Source organism: Gossypium hirsutum, chromosome D04 (assembly GCF_007990345.1).
Source record: "Gossypium hirsutum isolate 1008001.06 chromosome D04, Gossypium_hirsutum_v2.1, whole genome shotgun sequence".
NCBI lineage: Eukaryota > Viridiplantae > Streptophyta > Magnoliopsida > Malvales > Malvaceae > Gossypium > Gossypium hirsutum.
Genome location: NC_053440.1, coordinates 56,990,452 through 57,012,686, shown reverse-complemented (window position 1 = coordinate 57,012,686; position 22,235 = coordinate 56,990,452). Strand labels below are relative to the sequence as shown.

General features: G+C 34.7%; 3 protein-coding genes across 4 annotated transcripts; 1 reads left to right on the top strand and 2 right to left on the bottom strand.

Moving 5' to 3' along the window:
* Positions 1–134: 134 nt before the first annotated feature.
* On the bottom strand, positions 135–4,633 carry LOC107898631 (small ribosomal subunit biogenesis GTPase RsgA 1, mitochondrial). Of its 2 annotated transcripts, XM_016824138.2 has the most exons (5): positions 3,835–4,626; positions 2,299–2,520; positions 1,528–1,722; positions 1,225–1,418; positions 135–400 (listed from the first exon to the last, which is right to left on the bottom strand). In XM_016824138.2, the coding sequence occupies exons 1-5, from the start codon at positions 4,477–4,479 to the stop codon at positions 211–213; spliced, it is 1,446 nt and encodes a 481-aa protein (XP_016679627.1). In that variant the 5' UTR covers positions 4,480–4,626; the 3' UTR covers positions 135–210. The 2 variants fall into 2 exon arrangements, with proteins under 2 accessions (XP_016679627.1, XP_016679628.1); XM_016824139.2 differs by lacking the exon at positions 2,299–2,520 and having other exon boundaries at positions 3,835–4,633.
* A 902-nt stretch (positions 4,634–5,535) lies between these two features.
* Positions 5,536–9,451, bottom strand: LOC107898632 (proteasome subunit beta type-5). Its single transcript, XM_016824140.2, has 8 exons — positions 9,179–9,451; positions 8,950–9,090; positions 8,287–8,416; positions 7,742–7,848; positions 6,943–7,077; positions 6,729–6,832; positions 6,014–6,114; positions 5,536–5,912 (listed from the first exon to the last, which is right to left on the bottom strand). The coding sequence occupies exons 2-8, from the start codon at positions 9,061–9,063 to the stop codon at positions 5,785–5,787; spliced, it is 819 nt and encodes a 272-aa protein (XP_016679629.1). The 5' UTR covers positions 9,064–9,090; positions 9,179–9,451; the 3' UTR covers positions 5,536–5,784.
* A 1,654-nt stretch (positions 9,452–11,105) lies between these two features.
* LOC107898633 (urease) lies at positions 11,106–21,868 on the top strand. The gene is made up of 19 exons (XM_016824141.2): positions 11,106–11,243; positions 11,533–11,736; positions 12,929–13,002; positions 13,263–13,308; positions 13,635–13,740; positions 14,454–14,596; positions 15,347–15,457; positions 16,503–16,666; positions 16,758–17,136; positions 17,213–17,321; positions 17,668–17,807; positions 18,199–18,336; positions 18,438–18,529; positions 19,269–19,398; positions 19,519–19,677; positions 20,093–20,260; positions 20,434–20,568; positions 20,746–20,817; positions 21,331–21,868. The coding sequence occupies exons 2-19, from the start codon at positions 11,611–11,613 to the stop codon at positions 21,550–21,552; spliced, it is 2,514 nt and encodes an 837-aa protein (XP_016679630.1). The 5' UTR covers positions 11,106–11,243; positions 11,533–11,610; the 3' UTR covers positions 21,553–21,868.
* Positions 21,869–22,235: the final 367 nt, after the last annotated feature.

The following is a 22,235-nucleotide window of genomic DNA, read 5'->3' as shown; positions in this document are numbered from 1 at the left end:
CCATGTATATCAACAAAAAATACATATAACTCACCATATATTATTGTCTAGTTATTTTGTCAATTATACTAATTTTTAATAGTATCAATGAATAAAAATTTTATTGGAAATGATTTATTCTTTTATCTAAGATATTGAGATTAATTTACCTATTTTTTAAGTAAAAAAACAAAATACAATCTAACTTCTGATATAGGCACCTTCATAACACTACTGGTTTTCATTCTCTATTGCTCTAACAATTGGGTCATTTTCTAAGTCTAAGCTATCATCATCATCCTCAAGTTCATCTAATTCATCTAATAACGACTGGTTAATCCTTTTCCGCGATTGCCTTCGATGTTTCTTCGGTTCCAATCGAGGTTCAGCTTGCTGAACACCCATATCTCCCACTTTGTACCTGCAAATGGCATTTTAGATTCCAAAACCAAAAGCAAAAATATATTCACAGGTTCCTGATTCAAAAAAGAAGATATATGTTACTCGAACTCGGGTACGAATGTCAGACACATGTTGGATACAAGTACTTTAAGAAAAATGAGAAGTCGTAGCATAGCAAAATAAAAAAGTGGGTAAAAGCACTAAGAATGCCCCTATATTAGAGGTCAGATTTAGTAATTGCTTTACTAAATAGGAAAATTAATCCTATACATTAGATCAAATAACAAATTGGTCCTTCTATTAAAATTGATCCTTATATATTAGCATGAAATACTGTTTGGTTATTTTGTCAGTCACACCAGATAATGAAAATTTTAATAGAAAGAACCAATTTGCTCTTTAATCTAACATATAGGGGCTAATTTGCCCATTTTCTAGTAGGGACAAAAAACAATCCGAATCCTAATACAGGAGCCTCCATGGTACTTTTACTATAAAAAGTGCCTTTTGTTAAACTATTAACGATACTTAATGACATAAACAAAAAAGAAATGTGCATTGTAATAAAACATTGTTTAGAAGAGTAAGTTTAGAATCTAGGCATCTCACTAGACTACCATTTTCAGAAATGTAAACAACCATATTTCTCGGATTTGGATGCAAGTGTCTGAACAAGTATGCGTATGACAAGAACATGTTGAGCTTTTTTTGTAAGTTTTTTCTATGTATTTGGAGAGCCTACAAATACCTATGTCTGGATATGTGCCAAAGTCGGGTTTTAGGGATGACTAATTTAAAAAAAAAAATGAAAAATCGGAGTAACATAGTTTTAATCTTACATACCTGACATCACCTTCTCTCTTGGTCCCGAATGTCCTCAACTGAAATTCCTCTCTGATCCGGATCTCATCGAGAAGTTGGAAATAGTATGGATATCTTTCCCAATCCCCTTTCACAATGCACCCAGGTTCACCAAGATGTAAGCAATCATTGAATGAGCATTTTGCAGGTTCACTGTCTTTTAGCATTTTCCGAATCTGAAAAAGAAAAAAATCAGAACAAAGACATCGGATACCACAAAAAGCGCAAATAGAAGGTCAAGTGCAACCAAATTGTGTAAAATATCACAATTAGCAGGCAAACAACCTCGGGGAAAGCTTGTGCAAGAGATTGCTTTGTCACTTTCAACAAGCTAGGTTGATTAAACCCCGGAGTATCGGCAACATAGCCCCCTCCCAATAGTGGAAGCAACGAAACATGTCGCGTAGTGTGTTTCCCTCTGCCACTTCTTGTTGAGACCTCCCCAACCCTCTGATCTTCAAACCACTTGCTGCCTGAAATCTACAGAAATAGATGTTCTTTAAGGAAGAGAAATATACGAAACTAACAACCTCTTGGCCTTGTAGCAAGTGGCTTGTAAGGCATGAAAGTTCAAATTCAAACCCTACCAACCTGACCCCAAATTATCAATACATACATACATACATACATATATATGGCACTTATTGTTCTCAACCTAAAAGAAAAGCAAAACTACAAAAAGGACTAAATTACATAATGTGTAAATGTTAAGGGTTAAATTTTTTAGAATCAAGACTAAATTGACATATTTTATAAATGTTGAGGGTCAAAGGTGCTATTATGCCAATTTTAAAAATTGCATACAAAAAAGATAAAATTGAATAGTTAGGTAACCAAAAAAATTTTACTATAGTTGGGTGACTACCCGTGTAATTTAACCCCCCCCAACCAAAAAAAAAAAGCAATATATACATACATGTACACATATAGAGTACTCATCGCTCTTAACCGTAGCAACTCCACCCACAATTATCAATATATATAATCCACACTTAACATTCTCAACTCAAAGGAAAAACGAAAATGAAGTATTAAGGAATAAGGAAAAAAACCCACAGGATCAAACAAATTATCTCCTTCAAGGGAATCAGGAGTGCGGTGATCACTTCGGAGAACATTGATAAGGCTTGATTTCCCAACCCCACTAGGACCAACAATTACAGTTGTTTGATCCCTCAAGTAAAATGCAAGAGAATCAAGTCCGTTTTTGGTCTCAACACTGCAAAAGACCGGTTCATATCCCCAGCTTCGCAGCCTATTCTTCCATGCGAAAAGAGTCTGCAAAAGCATTTCAAAGTCCCCCAATATGCACATATGCCAAAGGAATCACACCGATGTTATTTGACAATGTAAATGTGATTCATAGATTATAAAACAGAAAATCGAGGAATTCGATGTTTCGTTGCACCAACTTTTAATTTTTTTTTGAAGTACCCTTGTACTTCAAGGACATGACCTATATCCCAACACAAATTTATACAATGGTACAAGAACACGACCCTTCAAGTACTTCACACCCATGTCCTACAGATACCGTAATTTAACACTCAAGCCTGACTCCAACTAACATAGAATATTTCATGAGATGAAGAACATCCATTTCTTTATTATAAACAAACAACTACAGAAGCTCAAATAATAGACTAGAGCTACTAGTATATATGTGTGTGTGTGTGTGTGTGTAAATTTCCATTTGATTTTCTCTTAACTAATTGCCCCTAATCTGTTGATCTAATTCCTATGTCTTATAGGATAAAAAACTTGCTAAGAACAAGTCAAATTACAATGCCATAACGAACATGTGAAATGAACAACCTATCTTGCTCCGAATTTTCATTTTTCCTAAAAGTACTCATCCAACACTCATATCAATATACATTCGAACATGGTATATGATACTTCAAAAAAAAAAAAACTTAGAAAAGGTTAGATATAACCGTATAGAATGCATACTGTACCCAACAGACCGACACTAACACTCGGCTCCAAGTAACATCGTAATTAACAATTGTCTATGCATACTCGGACACGGGGAATGAATATTGTACCCAACAGGAAAGTAACATTGCAACTAACAATTGTCAATACATACTCAGACATGGGGAATGCATATTGCACCCGACAGGCTGACACTAATACACGACTCCGAGTAACATTGCAACTAACAATCGTCAATGCATATTCAGACATGGGGAATGCATATTGTACCCGACAGGTCGACACTAACACTCGACTCCAAGTAGCATTGCAGCTAACAATTGTCAATACATACTCGATACGGGGAATGCATATTATCCCTGACAGGCCGACACTAACACTAACACTAGACTCCTAGTAACATTGCAACTAACAATTTTCAATACACATTCGGACATGGGGAATGCATATTGTACCCGACAGGCCGACACTCAACTCGGTGTAACATTACAGGCCGACACTAACGCTTGACTCCGAGTAACATTGCAACTAACAATTGTCAATAAGCTTAAAACAATTGAATATAACAATATCTTCGACTCGCCTAGTGCAAGTAACATCAGCAACTAACAGTTTATGGTAAATTACAATCAAAAGAGCGTCAAAGCTTCGAACCTCTTCATCAACGAGTTCCGTTTTGTTCAAAGCAAGCGTGAGTGGAATCCTATAAGACTCAGCTTCAACCAAGAATCTCGTAAGCATAAACGGCTCCACCGGCGGCTGTTCCATAGAGAAAAGCACGAGCAAGCGATCAACATTAGCAACCGGCGGATCAACAATCTCAGAACTCCGTTGAAACACATTCTCAATAACCCCACGCCGTTCCACCCAATCAATCGAACCAACCACCACCTTATCCCCAACCAAAACCCTCCTCTTTATCTTCTTCAAAACTGCCCTCACCACACAAAGCAACTCCAACCCAGTTTTCATACCATCCTCCGGTTCCCGTTGAACTATGACCCGCATGAAATTGGCTTGAGCAGCGGCAACGGCGCCGACGGCTTGAGAATCGGAAAGAGATGGAGTTTCATTAGGGGCAAGGACGGGAGCTAAAGAGGAGTAATCTTTGAAGGTGTGTTTAGCCTTGAGGAGGTTCTTGTTGGGTTGGGGTTTCTTGGATACGTTTTGTCTTGAATTAGAAGGGGTCTGTTTGGCGGAGAGGATAAAGAGGTGGCGGTAGGGTGGTGAGTGACGGCGGAGAACGGTGGTTATGGCGGGTAAACGGCTGCGGAACAGTGAAAAAGAAGTGATTGGCATCGGGATTCAGTGGGGAATCGATTTCGTTAAACAATTTTGATTTTTTTTTCTTTAAAAAATTTACAGTTTTGATTTGATACTTGAAAAGTAAGAATGTTCATACATTTTTTTAGTGAAAGAGGAAATGTGTGTTTACTATGTTCGGACAGTGCGCGGTTATTTATTTATTTATTTATGAGGGTTAATCCTTAGTTGCCACGTCGCACCAAAAATTTTTTCTTTTAAAAATTCATTAAAAAAAGAGAGCGAAACTTCAAGAAACTACAGGAAGAAATTAAAAAATATTACATTATTTAAAAAAAATGAAATATTGCTAAATTGAAATAATTCTCATAGTTCTTTGGGGATTAAAAGTATTAAAAAATTCAAATTTTATAATAATTTTTTTAAATAAATATTTCTGAATTTTTCAACACCTTTTTCATTTTTCTGATTTTGCCTTTTTTTAAGTTTTACATACTTTTTACAAAAGTATATTTCCATAAAATTGGAAAAATCTTAAATTTTAATTTTTTTATATTTTAGAAAAAATTTACTTTAAAAATTTATCTTATAAAAGTAAATTTGTGTCACGTGACACGTTAAAAAAACAAATTTTACCTGAATTAAGCTCGAAGAACAAACTTTACTCGAATTAAGCTTGATTCTGTTCAGGGCATAGTTAGGAGGTTGGTAGAGGCTCAATCTCCTAAAATGAAAATTTTTATATTTAAGCTTTTAAAATTTTAAAATTAGTAAAAATAAAATTACACTTTAACATTTCTTAAAAATGATAAAAATTTAATTTAATCTTTTAAAAATTATAAAACTATAAACTATTAAAATAATAAAATTATATTTTTTTATCGTAAAAGTTATAACTTAATTTCATCTCCTCGAAAAAAATTTCTAACTTCGCGTCTTATTCTGCTCATTTAACCGATAAAAGATGAACACAACTATCATGCTCAGACTCAATTATTTATACTTGATTTCGAGTTTGTATAGAAAATTTTGAATACTAACTACAAAGAAAAACTCGAGTAAGCTCGTCAACTACTCAGCTCAGGCATTAAATTACTTCAAATTTGACTCATTTGATAGCTCAAATCAAATAAACTCAAGCTCGATTCGAAACGTAACAGAACTGAATAACTTCCAAACAAGTTCCCGTTTAAACTAATTTGATTCTTTTAAGAAATTTCAACATCAACAATGACAAACTAAGTCTATCAGTGAACTGTCTTTGTAGAATCCGATGGAATCCCGTCGGCCGATCTGTGAAGGCAAACATCTTCAATTAGGTCTAGGTGAAGGACGGTCCTCTTAGGCTCCAGTTACTTCGACCATCTCCTGTTCTACCGTGCTCGGCATCACCGGATAGTATCTATAGTGAAGTTCTCCAACGTCATCGCCTGATAGCTTCTTCCAGCCATTCGGTCCCACGTAATAAACTGGTTAAGAATTATAAAAGTTTGTTAAAAGTAGGATAAGGACAAGCGTAAAACAGAACCAGAGGGAATGTTACTATAAGACTGGAGGAAGAGAGAAATACCGCTGGCGACACCACCACTGGCTCCGTCTCGGAATGTGGCATGATAAATAGCTCTTCGAGCCAACTCTGCTGCCTCTTCAACTGACATGTCATACCGATAGCTGGTACAGAGTTCACCCGAAAATAGAAATGAATGATCATGAATACATGGAGCTAAGCATAATACGAGAAAAAAACAAAAAAGAATTCTCGATTGAGGCAGTGCTATCTTACTTTTAAACACAACTGGTTTCTTGCCAACTGCTTATCATCAAACAAGTAATACATCCATAATTAGACTTGTCAATTAGGCGGGTTGGGTTAATCTACATAGGTTCATTTCGGTTTTAAGATTTTTGGAACTTCCAGTTCAGATCATTTGTTTTGGGGGGCCAAATTTTCAGGTCAGACCATTGCAGGTTCAGACCATTTCAGGTCAGGAACACTTTTAAGTTCAGATCATCTTGAATTACTTGTTTGGGTTCAGCCTGAAATGGTCTAATTCAGGTCATTGCAGCTAATTATTTCGAGTTCAAACCTGATTAGCTTAGATTTGATTTGGATTGATCGGATTAGGTTTTCAAATTCAGGTCGAAATTGACTGGTACATCCATAATATCTATTAGATGAACTTACTCTCGAATCTTAACTTTAGAAGGACCATAACACCTTTCCCGTCATTTGTTTTTGCTTAATAACAGAACAAAAATGTCTATGAAAGAAGAAAAATGCATACCCATTATCCAGCACACCGTAAGCATATGGTGAACCCGACCCAACAGAGAAACGCATTCCTTTTAACCTTCCCCCTTCATTGTCCACGTAGTATAGTCCGGGACCCTAGAATTCACATCACGCAGTATGTTAAAACATGCAGTGGTATACATCAAATGCTACTGAAAAAAAGGGGAACGGAGGAGAGAGATGAAGTAAAATTTAGCTTCAAATACCGTTTCATCCCATCCAGCAATCATGGTTCCAACTGATAGTCCCATTCCACGGTAAGAATAGAGAATGTTTGCCAACAGTTTCGATGCACCTGTAACAGAAATTCTGCGTTTGTTTGCCAATTCATGCAGCCGGCACTGTAAACGGGTAATCCATTAGCTCTTCATATAGACAATTACGAAAATAAAATGCATTAAATTCAATCACCTAACTCCTATGGAAACAGGAACCACGCATCAACTCATTTTCACGACTTTGTCCTTGGAAATTCGTTTCGGTAACAAGAAAGAGGATCAAATACTAGAAACCTAGGTTTGTTATGCTATTAACACACCATTGCATACAAATCTAGTCATAGACATTAATATCGATACCATGCATAAAAATTTGCTTCATCAGAACTCAAAATGGTTAATCTCTATGTTACATGCATCCGAAAGTGGTATATTCAACTTTTGGAAGTTTTTCATGTATATACCAACATCCGAATGTGCATAGGACAAGAGCATTGTACACTGGTACTTTAAGAAAAATGAAGAGTTCGAGCAACATTGGGTTTTAGGAAAACAATATTTGCTCGTCATTTGAAACCTCTGAGATGCTACTCGTATCATACTTGCGCTTTCAAGGTTTTAGAAAAACAGAAATGCGCAAGAACCAACAAAAAACATAAAGAAACAATGCCAATATGAAACATTCTGCATAAAAGCCATGGATATACTACTTTTTCTATACAATTCCATACAAGACAAGCAAAACAAAGCTAACACGGAAAAGGACTCGGATGGCAGGAATTCATACCTTGGTTCCCAGATTTCTGTGCCAAAACTGGCAGTCAGCAGCTCCACCAGCCATTGTTCCAAGCATGTATGGATTGATTTCAATAATTTTCTTCACTGACTGTGATGCTGCCAAAATACAGGAAAAAATGAATGATAATAACAGTTCCACTCTTAGCGTCCAAAACCAACAAAATGAAGCAGGAAAGCTATGTGTCGAACTGGATAGTTTAAGCAAAACAAAGAGCAGAAGAACTATGTTACTCAAACTCAGGTGTGAGTGAAGGGCACAAATATATGTCTAACACCAAGTATTTTCATAAATTTTTGTGCTTAGAGAGTCATACCCTAATAACTTTGTCCGAATATAACGATAACTCAAGCAAAATGAAGAGTCAGACCAACATAACAAAAGAATGCAAGCAAGACTTCTAAGAATTGCTTTAAGTTCAAAATTTAATCCAAGATTACAACTAACAAATCATTTCCCTACAAATAAATTTCTAATCAAACGATAAAATCCAAAATTCATCACACAAACCAATTTAAAATGACACTTGGACATACATATATAGCCTCCCATGCTAGCTCTAGAATCAGCAGCAACCATTACACCTTCCTTGAAAATAAAGGCAAGTGTGGTGGTTCCTTTAGCAGGTTTCACCATTTGAATAGCTTCTTTTTGAAACCCATCAAACTGCAATCCACAAGAAAACAACCAATCATAAAAGTTAAAAATTAAAACACACACACACACACACACACAAAAATCTCCCCTTTTTTTTCTAGGTTAATGTACCTAAGAGGTCCCTCTATTATAGAGATCTCATCAATTTAGTCCCTCTCTACTAATGAATCAATTTAATCCTTGTGCTATTAAAAAGAATCAAACAATACCAAATTGGAATAGAGTTAACATTTACTGTTAAAAACTAGAACTGAACTGCAGTTGAAGCAAATCTTTAGACCGTTTAACAGAGTTAAAATTGATAAAATCTTTTTGTTTGGAAATGAACTGCAATTGAAAAAAAAGAGAAGTTTCAAGATATTATTTATACCATAAATGTTACTTAATTCTTTTTAATCGTATCGGACTAAATTGATCCATTTAATAATTGAGGGACTCATTTGATCGGGTCTCTATAATACAGGAACCTCCATACTCCTTTAACCCTTTTTCTATCACAAAAAAAAAATGAGTTACTAATTAGCACAAGAATTTTAACTCACATCAGTAGTATTTGGGAGCTCGAATGACGGAGCAGCCGAAAACTCATCAACAAATTCATTATGAGAACCCCAAACCGGCGCCGCCGATTCCATACCGGTGGTGTCAAGCTTCATGTTCGTTTTTTTCTTCTTTAAACAAAACTATAGAATGCAGAGATTGAATTAGGGAATTCCAAGCGTGTTTATGGTGGTTTTCCGAGAAAACAAAAAAGGGGTTCGAGAAAATTACCTTTCAATCAGATTGCAGATGATCGGCGGGAAGAAAAAGAGAAATCAAATGAGATCCAGCAAAAATAAATATAGAAAAATGGGGGGGGGGGTTGAAAAATTTAAGTGGGAGTTTTCTTGAGCAAAGGGGCAGTGTGCTTGCTTGGGTCATCGGGCGTAGCGAATAGGCCCGAGATATGATCCGAAACCACCATTGATTGGACTTTGTAAGCCCAGATTTAGACGAATTGGACCTTACATTCATGGCTTGGATTCAGATAATATCTATAAACCCTAAACCTTAATTTGAATCCAATTCAATATAACACAATAATACACTGTTATAAAAAATTGGACCGATAATCAAGCAGGCTAAATTATCAACAGTCGGTCTAACAATAAATAATTAAAAATTTCATAAAATTTAATTAAAATTTTATAAATTTGTTCATTAGATTAAGGTTCAATCATTTTTTTTTCTAAATTTTTAGTGTTTTTACTAATTTTGAACGATTCACAATTCAATTATATTATCTAAATTGATACACCTACCAATTTTTAATCCAATTGACCATATCAATTTGGTTCTCCAATAACACTGCTGCAATTAGCTAGTTGGGTAAAAATCCCATCACATTTTAACTTACTAACTAATCAATTTATGTTTAAACCAATTTAATCAAATCAACTTAATATCTCTTAGTTCAATTAATTAAGTCTATTAAACCAAATTATACCAACCAACATCATATTTTAACTAACTAATTTGACTTAAGTCTTAACAATCTAACTGAATCAATTTAACATTAATCAATATTAATCAGTTCAATCAATTAAATCAGTATTTCTTTTACTCGTTACATTTCAAGTATGATAAATAAAAATTACATAGAAATTAATTTAAATTTTGGTTAAAACTTTTAATTTTATATAACATTTTCTAATAGATTTTAAAATTAAAATAATATATATATTAAAATTTGATTAAGTCATCAATATTCATAATCGATAATCAATTAACTTAATCTATTTTAACCACTATAAGATTTAATTAACCAATCACAATCATCAAATAGCCTGGACTAAGAGCTATCACCTAAATTAGAGGATAAATATTTAAAAAAATCTATATAAGAATTTTTATCTAATGAGATTTTGATACATTATATTTAATTTCATTAAATTATACGAATAAAACTTTAATTAAATATACCAAATTAAACTAGCATCTCAAATTTAAATATTTCATAGTGATAAGTATGAGAATAAAAGTATCATAGAGGTCCTTGTACTAAAGGTTAAATTGTAATTTGATCTTTTCATTCAAAATTTGGGAAATTAATCTAGGTATGTTAGAGCAAACAGTAAAATTGTCATTCTGTTAAGAATTTCATCAATTTTTACTATTGAGAACTAGTCTTTTTACGTTAACATGAGGTACATATAACATGTCATGTGTCACTATTTGGTTATTTGTTAATCTTGATAGTTTATGACAATAGAATGGATAAAATCTTTAACGGAAATGATCAATTTGTTATTTGATCTAATGTAAATGGATTAATTTGTCCATTTCTTAACTAAAGGAAAAAAAATACAATCTGACATCTAGTACAGTGCTACCATGATATATTTTACCTAAATTTGAGATTTATATGGATAAAAGTGTTAAGAGTCAGATTGCATTACGCCCATTTATTAAAAAATAGGTAAATTAATCTTTGTATGTTAAATAAAATAGCAAATATGTCATTTTTATTTAAAAATTTATCTATTTGTACAATAAAAAATTAATATAACTGAAAAATAACCAAACAATGATAGGTGATAAATTTACATAAATTAATTTTTAATAATGAAATACTCAAGCGCGATTATCAAAATACGATTTATATCATATTACAAAGTCAGAGAAGAATATAATAATAATATATATAATTACCAAATATGCAAGTAGGTAGGGTACAACCTTAACAGCATAATGTACAAGCATCCTATAGCCAGTTCTCAAAATCCAAAGCACAATTTCTCATGTCATCACACCATCTGGTGGAGTAACTATTAACACCTTCAGTGTCCTTAAAAAGGTAATCCTTACATTTTCTCTCTATTTATTTATTTTTTAAAAAATTCATTTTAGAAATTACAGCAGCAATTAATGTGATTACGGGAATGTCGTAATGAATTTATCATTATCAGCTACTTTTTTTTTTTAAAGATTTGATTGGAAAGTTACTGGAATTCTTAGTCAATTTAGATCAAACAGTTGAAATTTAGCTTTTCATTTTTGGGTTTTTTTAAAAAAAAAGGTTTTGGTTCTTAATAATGAAAGCAATTTAATCATTTTTGTGAAAATGATAATACATATTTGATTAGGAGTTTTTTTGGGCGGTGAAGAAACTGTTTGGGCATTGAATTTGAATGAAAGAAGTTCAATAAAGAGTTAAAACAAGAATGAAATTAACCCCAAAAGAAGTGGAGAAGCTTGGCCTTCATAATGCAGGGTACCTTGCTCAGAAGCGTCTGGCTCGCGGGCTTAGGCTCAATTATACTGAAGCTGTTGCTCTCATTGCTACTCAGGTAATTCCTATTCTTCGTAATTTTGTGTATGTGTTGATTTTACAATGTCAAATTGTGACTTAAACTTGGGGTGAGTGCTGGACGGGCGAGTTCAACTAGAAGAAAACTCGAATTCGAGTCGGTAATTACCAAGCTGAGCTCAAGCTCAAGCAGCTTGAGTTATCAATCGAGTTGAATTCGAGTACTGTAATACTCGATAAGGACGGCTTGCGAGCCTAATCGAGCCTTTTCATTTCAATATATTATATTATGAAATTACAATTTCACTCTCGTTATATAGAAAGAGCTTAAGTATGAACGAGCTTGATCCAGCTCAAGTTAAAGTTGAGTACAAAAATTGATGAACGAGCTTAATCAAGGTTGAACTCGAGTAGCTTGATTATCTAATATTCGATCAAGCTCGAGCTGAGTATCGAGCCTTGAATTTTGAGTCGAGCTCAAGTTTGAGTTTGCTACTATTTGAGCTCAGCTTGGCTCAAGTACACCCCTAGTGTTGATTACAGGTACAGTCCAATGAGGGTATGTTCAATCTAAGTTTTGTATAATATATGCATACTTTACCAATGCCAATTCGTTACCCGAACTTGGGGTGAGTATTGGATACGTGTATGAGTATATTTCTGATAAGGGTATGTTCAATGTCAGTTTTGTATAATATATGTATACATTAGGAATGCTACTTTGTTACTTGGACTTGGGGTAAGTATTGGATGCTTGTATGATTATATTCGGAGAATGTGTCAGACACCTATGGACACAAGTACTTTAAGAAAAATGAAGAGTCTAGGGATCATGGGAATGAACTCATTTTTGAAATTTATCATTTAATGCCTGCTGATCATGCTCGTTTTTCTAACCCAATGATTTATTGTTTGATTCTGCTGAGCTTTTTTTTTTCCCCATGAAAGTCTATTTGTGTAGGTTTCTCTATGAAAATTATGTGTGTTTTTATGTAATTGGTGTTCTCATGCTCCAGGATATTTAGTATCATTTTTTCTTCATAGGGTGGATTGTTAAAAAAGGACTTCACTAGAAATTCTTGATTAATCAAGTTATTGGTTTTAAGAGCTAAGTCAATTACATGCCTATAATTTGCCGTGTACCGGTTTTCCCTTTCTGATTTTTTTAAAGATGTTCAAAGAAAATGAAAATTTCAATTTCATATCCCTTTTGATATGTTTTTCCACCGTAGATTCTCGAGTTTGTTCGTGATGGTAACTGGAGTGTGGCGGAATTGATGGACATCGGTCAACGACTTCTGGGAAGGTATGAAACCATTTTGCTCAGATTATTCATTTCTCTTGAATTATTGGTGTTTGACACTTAAATTTGATACATTGTGAGATATGGATATGGAGATATGATCCTCTAATGACCCTTCAAAAATATGGAAAAAAAACTAGAAAAAAAAATTAAACCTACTCATATTGGACGCATACCCGGATTAACATCAAAATCCGAGTAATGTAGGCTTTCACTGAAGTTTTGCTTTGAATAAACAGTAATTTTAGTTAATGTTTGAGCAGGAGGCAAGTTCTTCCAGCTGTTCCACATCTATTGGATTCTGTTCAGGTAACTATGTTTTAAGTAATCATAACTGGTATTGAATTTTCCTTTGCAATTCATCAATAATATGGAGATATGACCTCTAAGGATTCTTCATAGATATGGTCAGATTTTTCTGAATTATTTCACGTGTATAGAGGATCTTTGGAGGTCATGTCCTCGTATCCATGTCTTGGACACAAGGCCAGTTATGGATACTCTAAGAATAATGAAGACTTGGAGCAATATAGGCATGAAGTGTCGTTGTTCCAGACTTTCTCAGCTTATATCATAAACTCTATTTTATTTCAAAATCAACAATGCAAGTAAACTAATTGTGATTTTAATTTAAGGTTGAAGGGACATTTCCCGATGGGACGAAGTTAATCACCGTTCACAATGTGGTGAATAGTGAAAATGGAGACCTTCACCTTGCATTATATGGTTCTTTTCTACCTGGTAGGCCATATATGTGTATATATTTTGGTATATAGGCTTCCTTGAAGAATACATGGAAAATATATCTGAGTGATCTTAGCTGTTATTTGGACCCAAGTGTGAGTGTCGGATATTGATATGTCTAACACAGGTATGTTATATTTTTTTCCAAGTTTTGTTCCATGTATCTATAGGGTATTATCCTTATAATCACATTCAAATATGCGTCGGACATGGATATTTGAAACAAAATGAAAGTCGGAAAACATTTTTTCTATGCAGATTTTTGCTAGTTTGGCCTCAAATAGAAAAATAGGGCTCAAGCTCAAACTACATTCATCTCAAGTTGCAATTCTTTCCGTTTCTTTTTGCCTCTAACCTACCTGACTTTTTGAAATCCAAACCTCATAATATATCAATAAGCTATGTTGCTCCGACTCTTCATTTTTCTTGAAGTACTCCGTTTGATGCATATATGAATACAAGTGAAAATATAATCCTCCAATGATCCTCCAGGTACACAAAAATCTGGAAAATTTTGTACTATCCATATTAGACGTATACTAATATCCGACACTTACACTTAAGCCTAAATAAAATTGTCATATAAGTCTTTTCGTACTTATTTTATATTAGAAGATTTAGTAGATTATGCAGTTTAGTTGGATTGGAATTGTTACCGCTTGAAAATGTGAAGCGTCCAAATGGGAACTAAAAGAACATTGATAATGCAGTGCCTTCCCCTGACAAATTTCCCGAAATGGAAGATAAAATGGTTCCTGGTGATTTGATCTTCAAAGATGGGATTATTAGCCTTAATTTAGGCAGGAAAACAGTAAGACTCAATGTCACTAACAGAGGAGACAGGCCAGTTCAGGTGTTGCAAACCATCTTTTTTTATTCATTTAATTTATTTTTCGTGTGGAGAGTTTGATGGTAAAAGTACCATGGAAGCCCCTATACAAATAATCAGATTACATTTTATCCCTTCTACTAAAAAAATGCGCATATTAGCCCCTGTATGTTAGATGAAAGAGCAAATTGATCCTTTCTTTTAAAAAGGTCATCCCTTCGTACATGGCTAATAGAATAACCAGACAATGACACATGGCATGCCACGTGTACCTCTTGTTGACGTACAGGGATCAGTTTTTAACAGTAAAAATGGATGGATTTTTTAATAAAAGGACCAGTTTGTTCTTTGATCTAACGTACAATGTACAATCTGACTTCTAGTGCAGGGGCCTCAGTGATACTTTTACCTAGTTTGATCAATTCCAAATCAGTTTTGGTCTATGTTATTAGGATTTGAGTGTGAGTGTCAGATACGTATATGGTTAGATTTTTCTAAGTTTGTATGAAGAATCCTTAGAGATCATATCCCCATATCTTTATGTATTGCATGAGGAGTGCCAACAACATAACTTTTGTTATCACTCTATAATTGTGTGCATACCTATGTTGCTTGGACTTCGAGTGTTTGTGTTGGATACAAAAATATGCTTTACATAGGAGCAGAGAAGTGACATACAATATTGTACCATATAGCTAACCAATACATTTTTGTTAATTGTTTTCTAAGGAAGAATTGAACAATCTTTGTGTTAATCATTCAGCAATTTTTCAGGTAGGAAGCCATTATCACTTTATTGAGGTAAATCCTTACTTGGTTTTCGATCGAAGGAGAGCATATGGTATGCGGCTAAATATACGAGCAGGAACAGCTACAAGATTTGAGGTTGAGCATTTTTAGCCTTCTTCTGTAGTGAAGTTTATTGTTTGATTCATTGATTAAGTGCAATTAATGGTTATTCATTGATCATTTGTGTCCGCAATAAAGTTGCTCAATTTTTAATCTCTTTTTTTTTTATATATATTTGGAGAATCCTACTCATTACCATGTCTGAATATGTGTTGGATACAGGTGTTTGATACTAATAGATTAAGTAAAATGAAAAGTCAAAACAGCATTGGTATAGATTAGTCCCTTTCTATTAAAAAAAAAAGTGGCACTCTCGCTTTGTTTTTTACAAGAGTGGTTCTTATTTTCATTTATTTAGGAAATTTGCCCCTGGATTTGCAAGAAATTATAGTTGTGATAGGAATCAATGACATAAAAACATGGTTTTGATGTTTTTCATGATATTGGTAGTTAATGAAACTTATGCTGGTTCGACTCTTCAACTTATCTTTATGAAGTGTTTTTATGTTTGGCATTCATGTCCAACGTATATTTAGATACAGGTATAAGATCTAATCGTACAAAGACCCTCCAAAAATATTAAAATCTTGGAAAAGGAAATTCAATATACTCGTGTGAGACACATACTCACATCTAACTCTTACATCTGAGTCCAAGTAACATAGTATAAAACTGAACTGGTAGACACTGATTTTGGAGGAAGCCTCAGAATCTAAATGATAATTTTGTTCTTTATGAAAACCGATTATTCTATTGATATATGGGGGTCATTCCTAGTGTTATTATTACATTAGCAGATATAGAGTAATGATAAAAGTTCATCCATGAAAGTGAGTTGAATTAAATTTTCCTTTGGTATATTCATGGGTTATTTGTCTAATACTGGTATATTCAATTTTTTTCTATGTATTTTGAGGATTTTTGGAAGGTCATATCTCCATACCCCTGTCTAGATATGTATTGGACAAGAGTACTTAAAAAAGGAAAATGAAGAGTCAGAATAACATATTTCGTGATTTCAAGATCAAATTTGATCTAATCCAACTCTATTATTTGACTGAAACATGTTTACCTTTTCCAGCCCGGAGAAAGTAAACCAGTTGTGCTAGTTAGCATTGGTGGTAACAAAGTGATCAGAGGAGGAAACGGAATTGTTGATGGCCCTGTTGACTACAACAATATCGAAACGGTGATGGAAACCATAAGGATTGAAGGTTATGGGAATACGGAAGATGCGGATGCTAGGTTTACAACTTCAGCTAGAAACTTAGTGTTGTCTGTTTTATTTCAATCCATTTAAAATATGGAAATTTTAATGCCACAGCTCATTTTGCAGCGAAGGCTTGACTGGAGAAGATTCTGATTTTACCACAACAGTTTCTCCTGAGGCATATGCTAACATGTATGGCCCTACTACCGGTGACAAAATCCGGCTTGGTGACACAAATTTGTATGCCGAAATAGAACAGGATTTTGCCGTATATGGTGATGAATGCGTATTTGGTGGCGGAAAAGTTATAAGAGATGGCATGGGACAATCTTGTGGGCATCTACCAGATAAATCTTTAGACATTGTTATAACAAATGCTGTAATCATCGACTACACTGGTATATTTAAGGCAGATATTGGTGTTAAAAATGGCTGTATTGTTGGACTCGGGAAAGCAGGCAACCCAGATACCATGGATGGTGTATCTGAGAACATGACCATCGGTGTAAGTTTTCTTGTATCAAGTCAGTGTCTGAGTATAATTATCTGCTGTACTAATGACTGATACCATCGACTTGCAGATTAACACCGAGGTTATTGCCGGAGAAGGATTGATCGTAACTGCAGGGGCTATTGACTGTCATGTGCATTTCATATGTCCTCAGTTGGTTCATGAAGCTATATCAAGTGGTAAGCTACATTTTCAGGCATACATTAGCTAAAAATGTTACCAAAACAGGAGCATACACAAGCAGTAAATTATGTTGTGTGCTTGTTTTTGGTTAGAGCAAGAGAGTTAAAAAAGGGATAAAGTCCATGTACTGGGGTTTTGGTGAGTGTTAGATACGGGTACGTGTTCGATATGAGTACATTTTTTTTCTAGATGTTTTCTATATATGTAGAGCATCATACCTCATATCAATGTCTGAATATGTATCGGGGCTAAGCATTGGACATGGATTAGGACAAAAGAGAATCGTACATCTTTATTAAATATTTAATATGTTATAAACTGAACTCTTCCAAATTTGTGTAGGCATCACAACATTACTTGGAGGTGGGACCGGACCAGCTGACGGAACACGTGCAACTACTTGTACGCCAGCTCCGTCGCAAATGAAAATGATGCTGCAGTCCACTGATGACTTCCCTCTAAATTTTGGCTTCACAGGGAAGGTAAGCTTAAATTTCTTTGCATAATAGTTCGGTTTGGTTTTTGAAAAGTTACTGTTAATATGTAGTATTTTGGGTTATTTTTGAAAACCGAACCAAATATCATAGATAATCCAACTGACTAGGCATTATTATTTTTTTACAGATCGAATCAGGTCATCGTTTTTTAATTAACAAACTAATTTAAAAACTAAAAAAAAAAAAGGAATCATGTTCAGTTTGAATAATTACGGTTTTTAACTCTAAATAAAACATGAATCGAACAAAATACTCAATTACTAGCTGAACCAGAACCGAATCGAACACTATGGTTTGAATAAGCTTTTATTGGCTTTTCAGCTCAGCCATAATGACTTGATTTCTATTTTTGCGGATTCTTATTTATCTTATATAGGGAAATGGTTCTAAACCTGAAGAAATACATGAAATAATCAAAGCCGGAGCAATGGGACTGAAACTGCATGAGGATTGGGGAACTACACCTGCTGCAATAGACAGTTGTTTGGCTGTTGCAGAACTATATGATATCCAAGTCAGATAAACAAGATTGCCAATTATTTCCGAGATTTTTCGTTTTCTTTTAGTTACATTTTAAACCATAAACTCATCGTTTATATCGATTGAATTTGGCAGGTTAATATTCATACTGACACCTTGAACGAATCTGGATTTGTGGAACAAACAATTAATGCATTTAAAGGAAGAACTATTCACACTTATCACAGGTATGGATTCATGTCTCCCATTCCTCAATTAATGAATAAATAAAAATCTGGAATGGAGATCAAACTAGTCAAACTTCTGATTTCTGGTTAACAAATTTCAGTCCATCCGAGTTTTTACTTGGTTAACCGGTTTTTGATTCTCAATTCTCACTGGTTTTCAGTTACATAATTATACTTGAACTGCCGGAGCTACTAGCTCTTGGTTGAACCGGCCAATCCAATTCAGTTTTTAAATCTTTGCCCCAACCCCACTGCATGCACATCAAGGTTGTTTGAACAGGGTTGGCCAGTTGGACCGGTTGGACTAGGAACCGTTCAGGGTACCGGTTTGGAGAAGGGCATTGAACCAGATTTTTAGTATTTTTATGATTTTTTAATGATTTATTTAATTAGACTGGTCGAATCAGTTGGAACAGTGAACCAGTAGCCTGACCAGTACGACCATGGGTCCGGTTCTGAAAACCTTGACACACACAAACACACATAAATAAAAAGCAGCTTGACTAGTTAGAAGAAATTGGATATATGACGTATTTGTGGGTTACTAAGTTCACTAAAGGCTATTTGGATGCTTTGTGGAAGCAAATCTTAAAATGTCTATGACTTTTACAAGTTCAATGTGTATGAATATCATTCTGTTGTTTCAGAACAAGTTAGAGTTCTGTTTGTTTCTTAATTTTCCGGTTAACCGGTCTGGTTTTAGTTCATTGATGTTCATGATCGATGTAATTTTTTGCAGTGAAGGTGCCGGTGGTGGTCATGCTCCAGATATCATCAAAGTATGCGGCGTTAAAAACGTCCTCCCTTCGTCAACAAACCCGACTCGCCCTTATACTTCCAATACTATAGATGAACATCTTGACATGCTGGTACGAAAAGGATGACAGCTCTGTTGCTTGGACTTGGGGGGTGAGTGTCGGATACGAGTATGTATCCGATACGTGTGTGCTCAATTTTTTTTCCATTCTCATGCATTTCTGTCTTAGCAGATGGTTTGCCATCACCTCAGCAAGGATATTCCTGAAGATGTAGCATTTGCAGAATCAAGGATTAGGGCGGAAACCATTGCTGCCGAAGATATATTGCATGACACAGGGGCAATCAGCATTATATCTTCAGATTCACAGGCGATGGGTCGCATTGGCGAGGTTTTTTTCTGAACTTTTGTATAATTAAATGACTATCAAAGGTGGAAACCTTGGATGGAAACTTCGGACTAGATTGGTTGGTCAAACCAGCTTTAAACTGGTTCAAACCAATAAAAAATCTTGTTCGGTTCTTTCAACATTGTTAGAAACAAGAGACATGTCTTCTTTGACTCGACCTATGTTCCTCCGACTCTTTATTTTTTATAAAGTACCTATCGGGTGAGCATTAATATTCTACTATGTTAAGTATAAGTGTCAAATACGGGCATTGGTCCTACATGGGTATATTCAATTGCTTTTATGTTTCTTCCGTGTATTTAGAGGGTTTTTGGAGGGTTAAATACATATATATATTGCATGCATTTCTCATTCTGCATGTGGTATAAAGCTGAAATAAGTTCGAATTTCTTTCCAGGTGATATGCAGAACTTGGCAAACCGCCCACAAGATGAAATCACAAAGGGGACCACTTGGTCCTGCAGACTCAGACAACGACAATCTAAGAATCAAACGTTATATAGCAAAATACACCATAAATGCAGCCATTGCTAACGGGATTGCAGAATTTGTCGGTTCGGTTGAGGTACTTTATTTATTATGTTGCTTCAACTTTTTATTTTCCTTACATGGATGTCGATTGCATTCATAACCGTTCTGAGCCTCCTCATTTGAAGCAGATCGGTTCAAAATCCATTGGCTCAAGATTTCTGATCCTAAATTTCACTTACGTCAATAATATACAAATATCTTCTTCAGGTGGGAAAGTTGGCTGATCTTGTTTTATGGAAGCCAAGCTTTTTTGGGGCAAAACCTGAAATGGTGATCAAAGGTGGTGAAGTTACTTGGGCTAATATGGGAGATGCTAATGCAAGCATTCCGACACCTGAACCGGTAACGTTTTATATTCTACGGTTCTTTTTTCTTTTTCTTTTTTTTTTCCCTTTGGAGTATTTGCATCTAACGTTTGTTTTCAACTCATATCTGGACATGAGTAGGAAATATAACTATTAAAATTCATGAATTTTTTTTTTTTTTTTAATTTGAACATATCCATATCGGTTGTAATAGGTGTTGTCAAGGCCAATGTTTGGAGCATTCGGCAAGGCTGCAAGTGCTAACTCCATTGCATTCGTCAGCAAGGCACGCTTCTCTCTCTCTGTCTCTCTCTATGTATATATACACAGACACGTATCTAGGATTGATAATGGTTCGGTTTGGTTTAATATATACATATGATTAACGTGATTTTATAAACCGAAACCAAATGTCATAGATGACCTAACTGATTTCTATTTAAACCAAATGCCGAGATAACCGAACTAGCCCAAAATGTAGTCCATTCGTTCGTATCAGTTCAGTTCATTAGTTTTAAAACTTCTAAAATTGTTATTTATAGTAGCATTTTTTTCAAGTTTCTTTCATTAATTTAGAATTAAAATGTGTACTTTTATATTATAAAAAGTAGAAATTGAATTCTGTTGAGGAAACCCAACCAAATATGTTGAATTATTATCCGACTGAAACCAAATCAAATTCAATAAAATCCGAATCAAAATCAGACCAAGCATTACAGTCAGAATCTGTTTTTGGGTTTTCCGGTTTCAGCCATACACGATGAATAAGTAGAATTTTACATCAATCCTTTGCAAACAGGCTGCTTTAGATCGCGGAGTCAAAGAGTCATATGGACTGCAGAAGAGGGTAGAAGCTGTTGGTAATACCCGAAATCTAACCAAGCTCGACATGAAGCTCAATGATGCTCTCCCAAATATCGAAGTAGATCCCGAAACGTATATCGTGAAAGCCGATGGCGAGGTTCTCACCTGTGATGCTGCAACAACAGTTCCCTTGTCTCGGAACTATTTCCTCTTCTAGTCTCAGTCGGTAATGCTCTAAAACTTTCACCGTGTATTTTTGCTTTTTGTTTTTAAACGTCGTATTGCACCATAGAAAAGGAATGTTACAATCGTCGTGAACTGTGTATCATGAGAGCCAACGGTGAGGTTCTCGCCTGTGACGCTGCAACTATGGTTCCCACGTGTCGGAACTATTTCCTCTTCTAGCCTCTGTCAGTAATGCTCTAAACTTTCCCCACTACGTTTTCGTTTTAAAAACATAATTCAGCATCATAGATTCGGAATGTTACGATGGTTTAAAGAAATAAAATATTTCACTAATTTTGGTGCCACAATTACCAGAGTTTTGATCAGATTTGGTGCATTACTACTATTATTATCCCTAGGTAGCTTGCTAAGGTTTCTCAAAATTACATTCCTGTTGCAATTGTGCTTCTCAATTTCTGGCACAGAAAAAGGATACTGTTGAGATCATCACTTGACTCAATAGAACATAATTCTAACTGCTCATTCATTGTTAGCGTTTACTCCCAAAACTTGCTACTTTTCGCATTTTGATCTCTGAATTATCAACTTTTCCTAATTTTTGTCCACGTAGTGATGTGCGCAAAGATTAAATACTGATAGGTCGTAAAATTCATTAACCTGATGGTAAATGGTCCATATGATTATTGCTAAAAATTTGGGATTTGATCATATCAA

Bases quoted from the DNA above. Each gene is read 5' to 3' on its own strand.
- LOC107898632 (XM_016824140.2), bottom strand. From the start codon at position 9,063: ATGAAGCTTGACACCACCGGTATGGAATCGGCGGCGCCGGTTTGGGGT. The intron at 7,849-8,286 runs GTATGTCCAAGT...GTATTTTGGCAG, and splicing joins TAGCATGGGAGGCTATATAT to CATCACAGTCAGTGAAGAAA. The intron at 6,833-6,942 runs GTATTTGAAGCT...TGTGAATTCTAG, and splicing joins TTGCTGGATGGGATGAAACG to GGTCCCGGACTATACTACGT.
- LOC107898633 (XM_016824141.2), top strand. From the start codon at position 11,611: ATGAAATTAACCCCAAAAGAAGTGGAGAAGCTTGGCCTTCATAATGCA. The intron at 16,667-16,757 runs GTTTACAACTTC...CTCATTTTGCAG, and splicing joins ACGGAAGATGCGGATGCTAG to CGAAGGCTTGACTGGAGAAG. The intron at 19,678-20,092 runs GTTTTTTTCTGA...ATTTCTTTCCAG, and splicing joins CGATGGGTCGCATTGGCGAG to GTGATATGCAGAACTTGGCA.
- LOC107898631 (XM_016824138.2), bottom strand. From the start codon at position 4,479: ATGCCAATCACTTCTTTTTCACTGTTCCGCAGCCGTTTACCCGCCATA. The intron at 1,723-2,298 runs GTGGGTTTTTTT...CTATTTCTGTAG, and splicing joins GAGATAATTTGTTTGATCCT to ATTTCAGGCAGCAAGTGGTT. The intron at 1,419-1,527 runs GTTGTTTGCCTG...TTTCTTTTTCAG, and splicing joins TTGCACAAGCTTTCCCCGAG to ATTCGGAAAATGCTAAAAGA.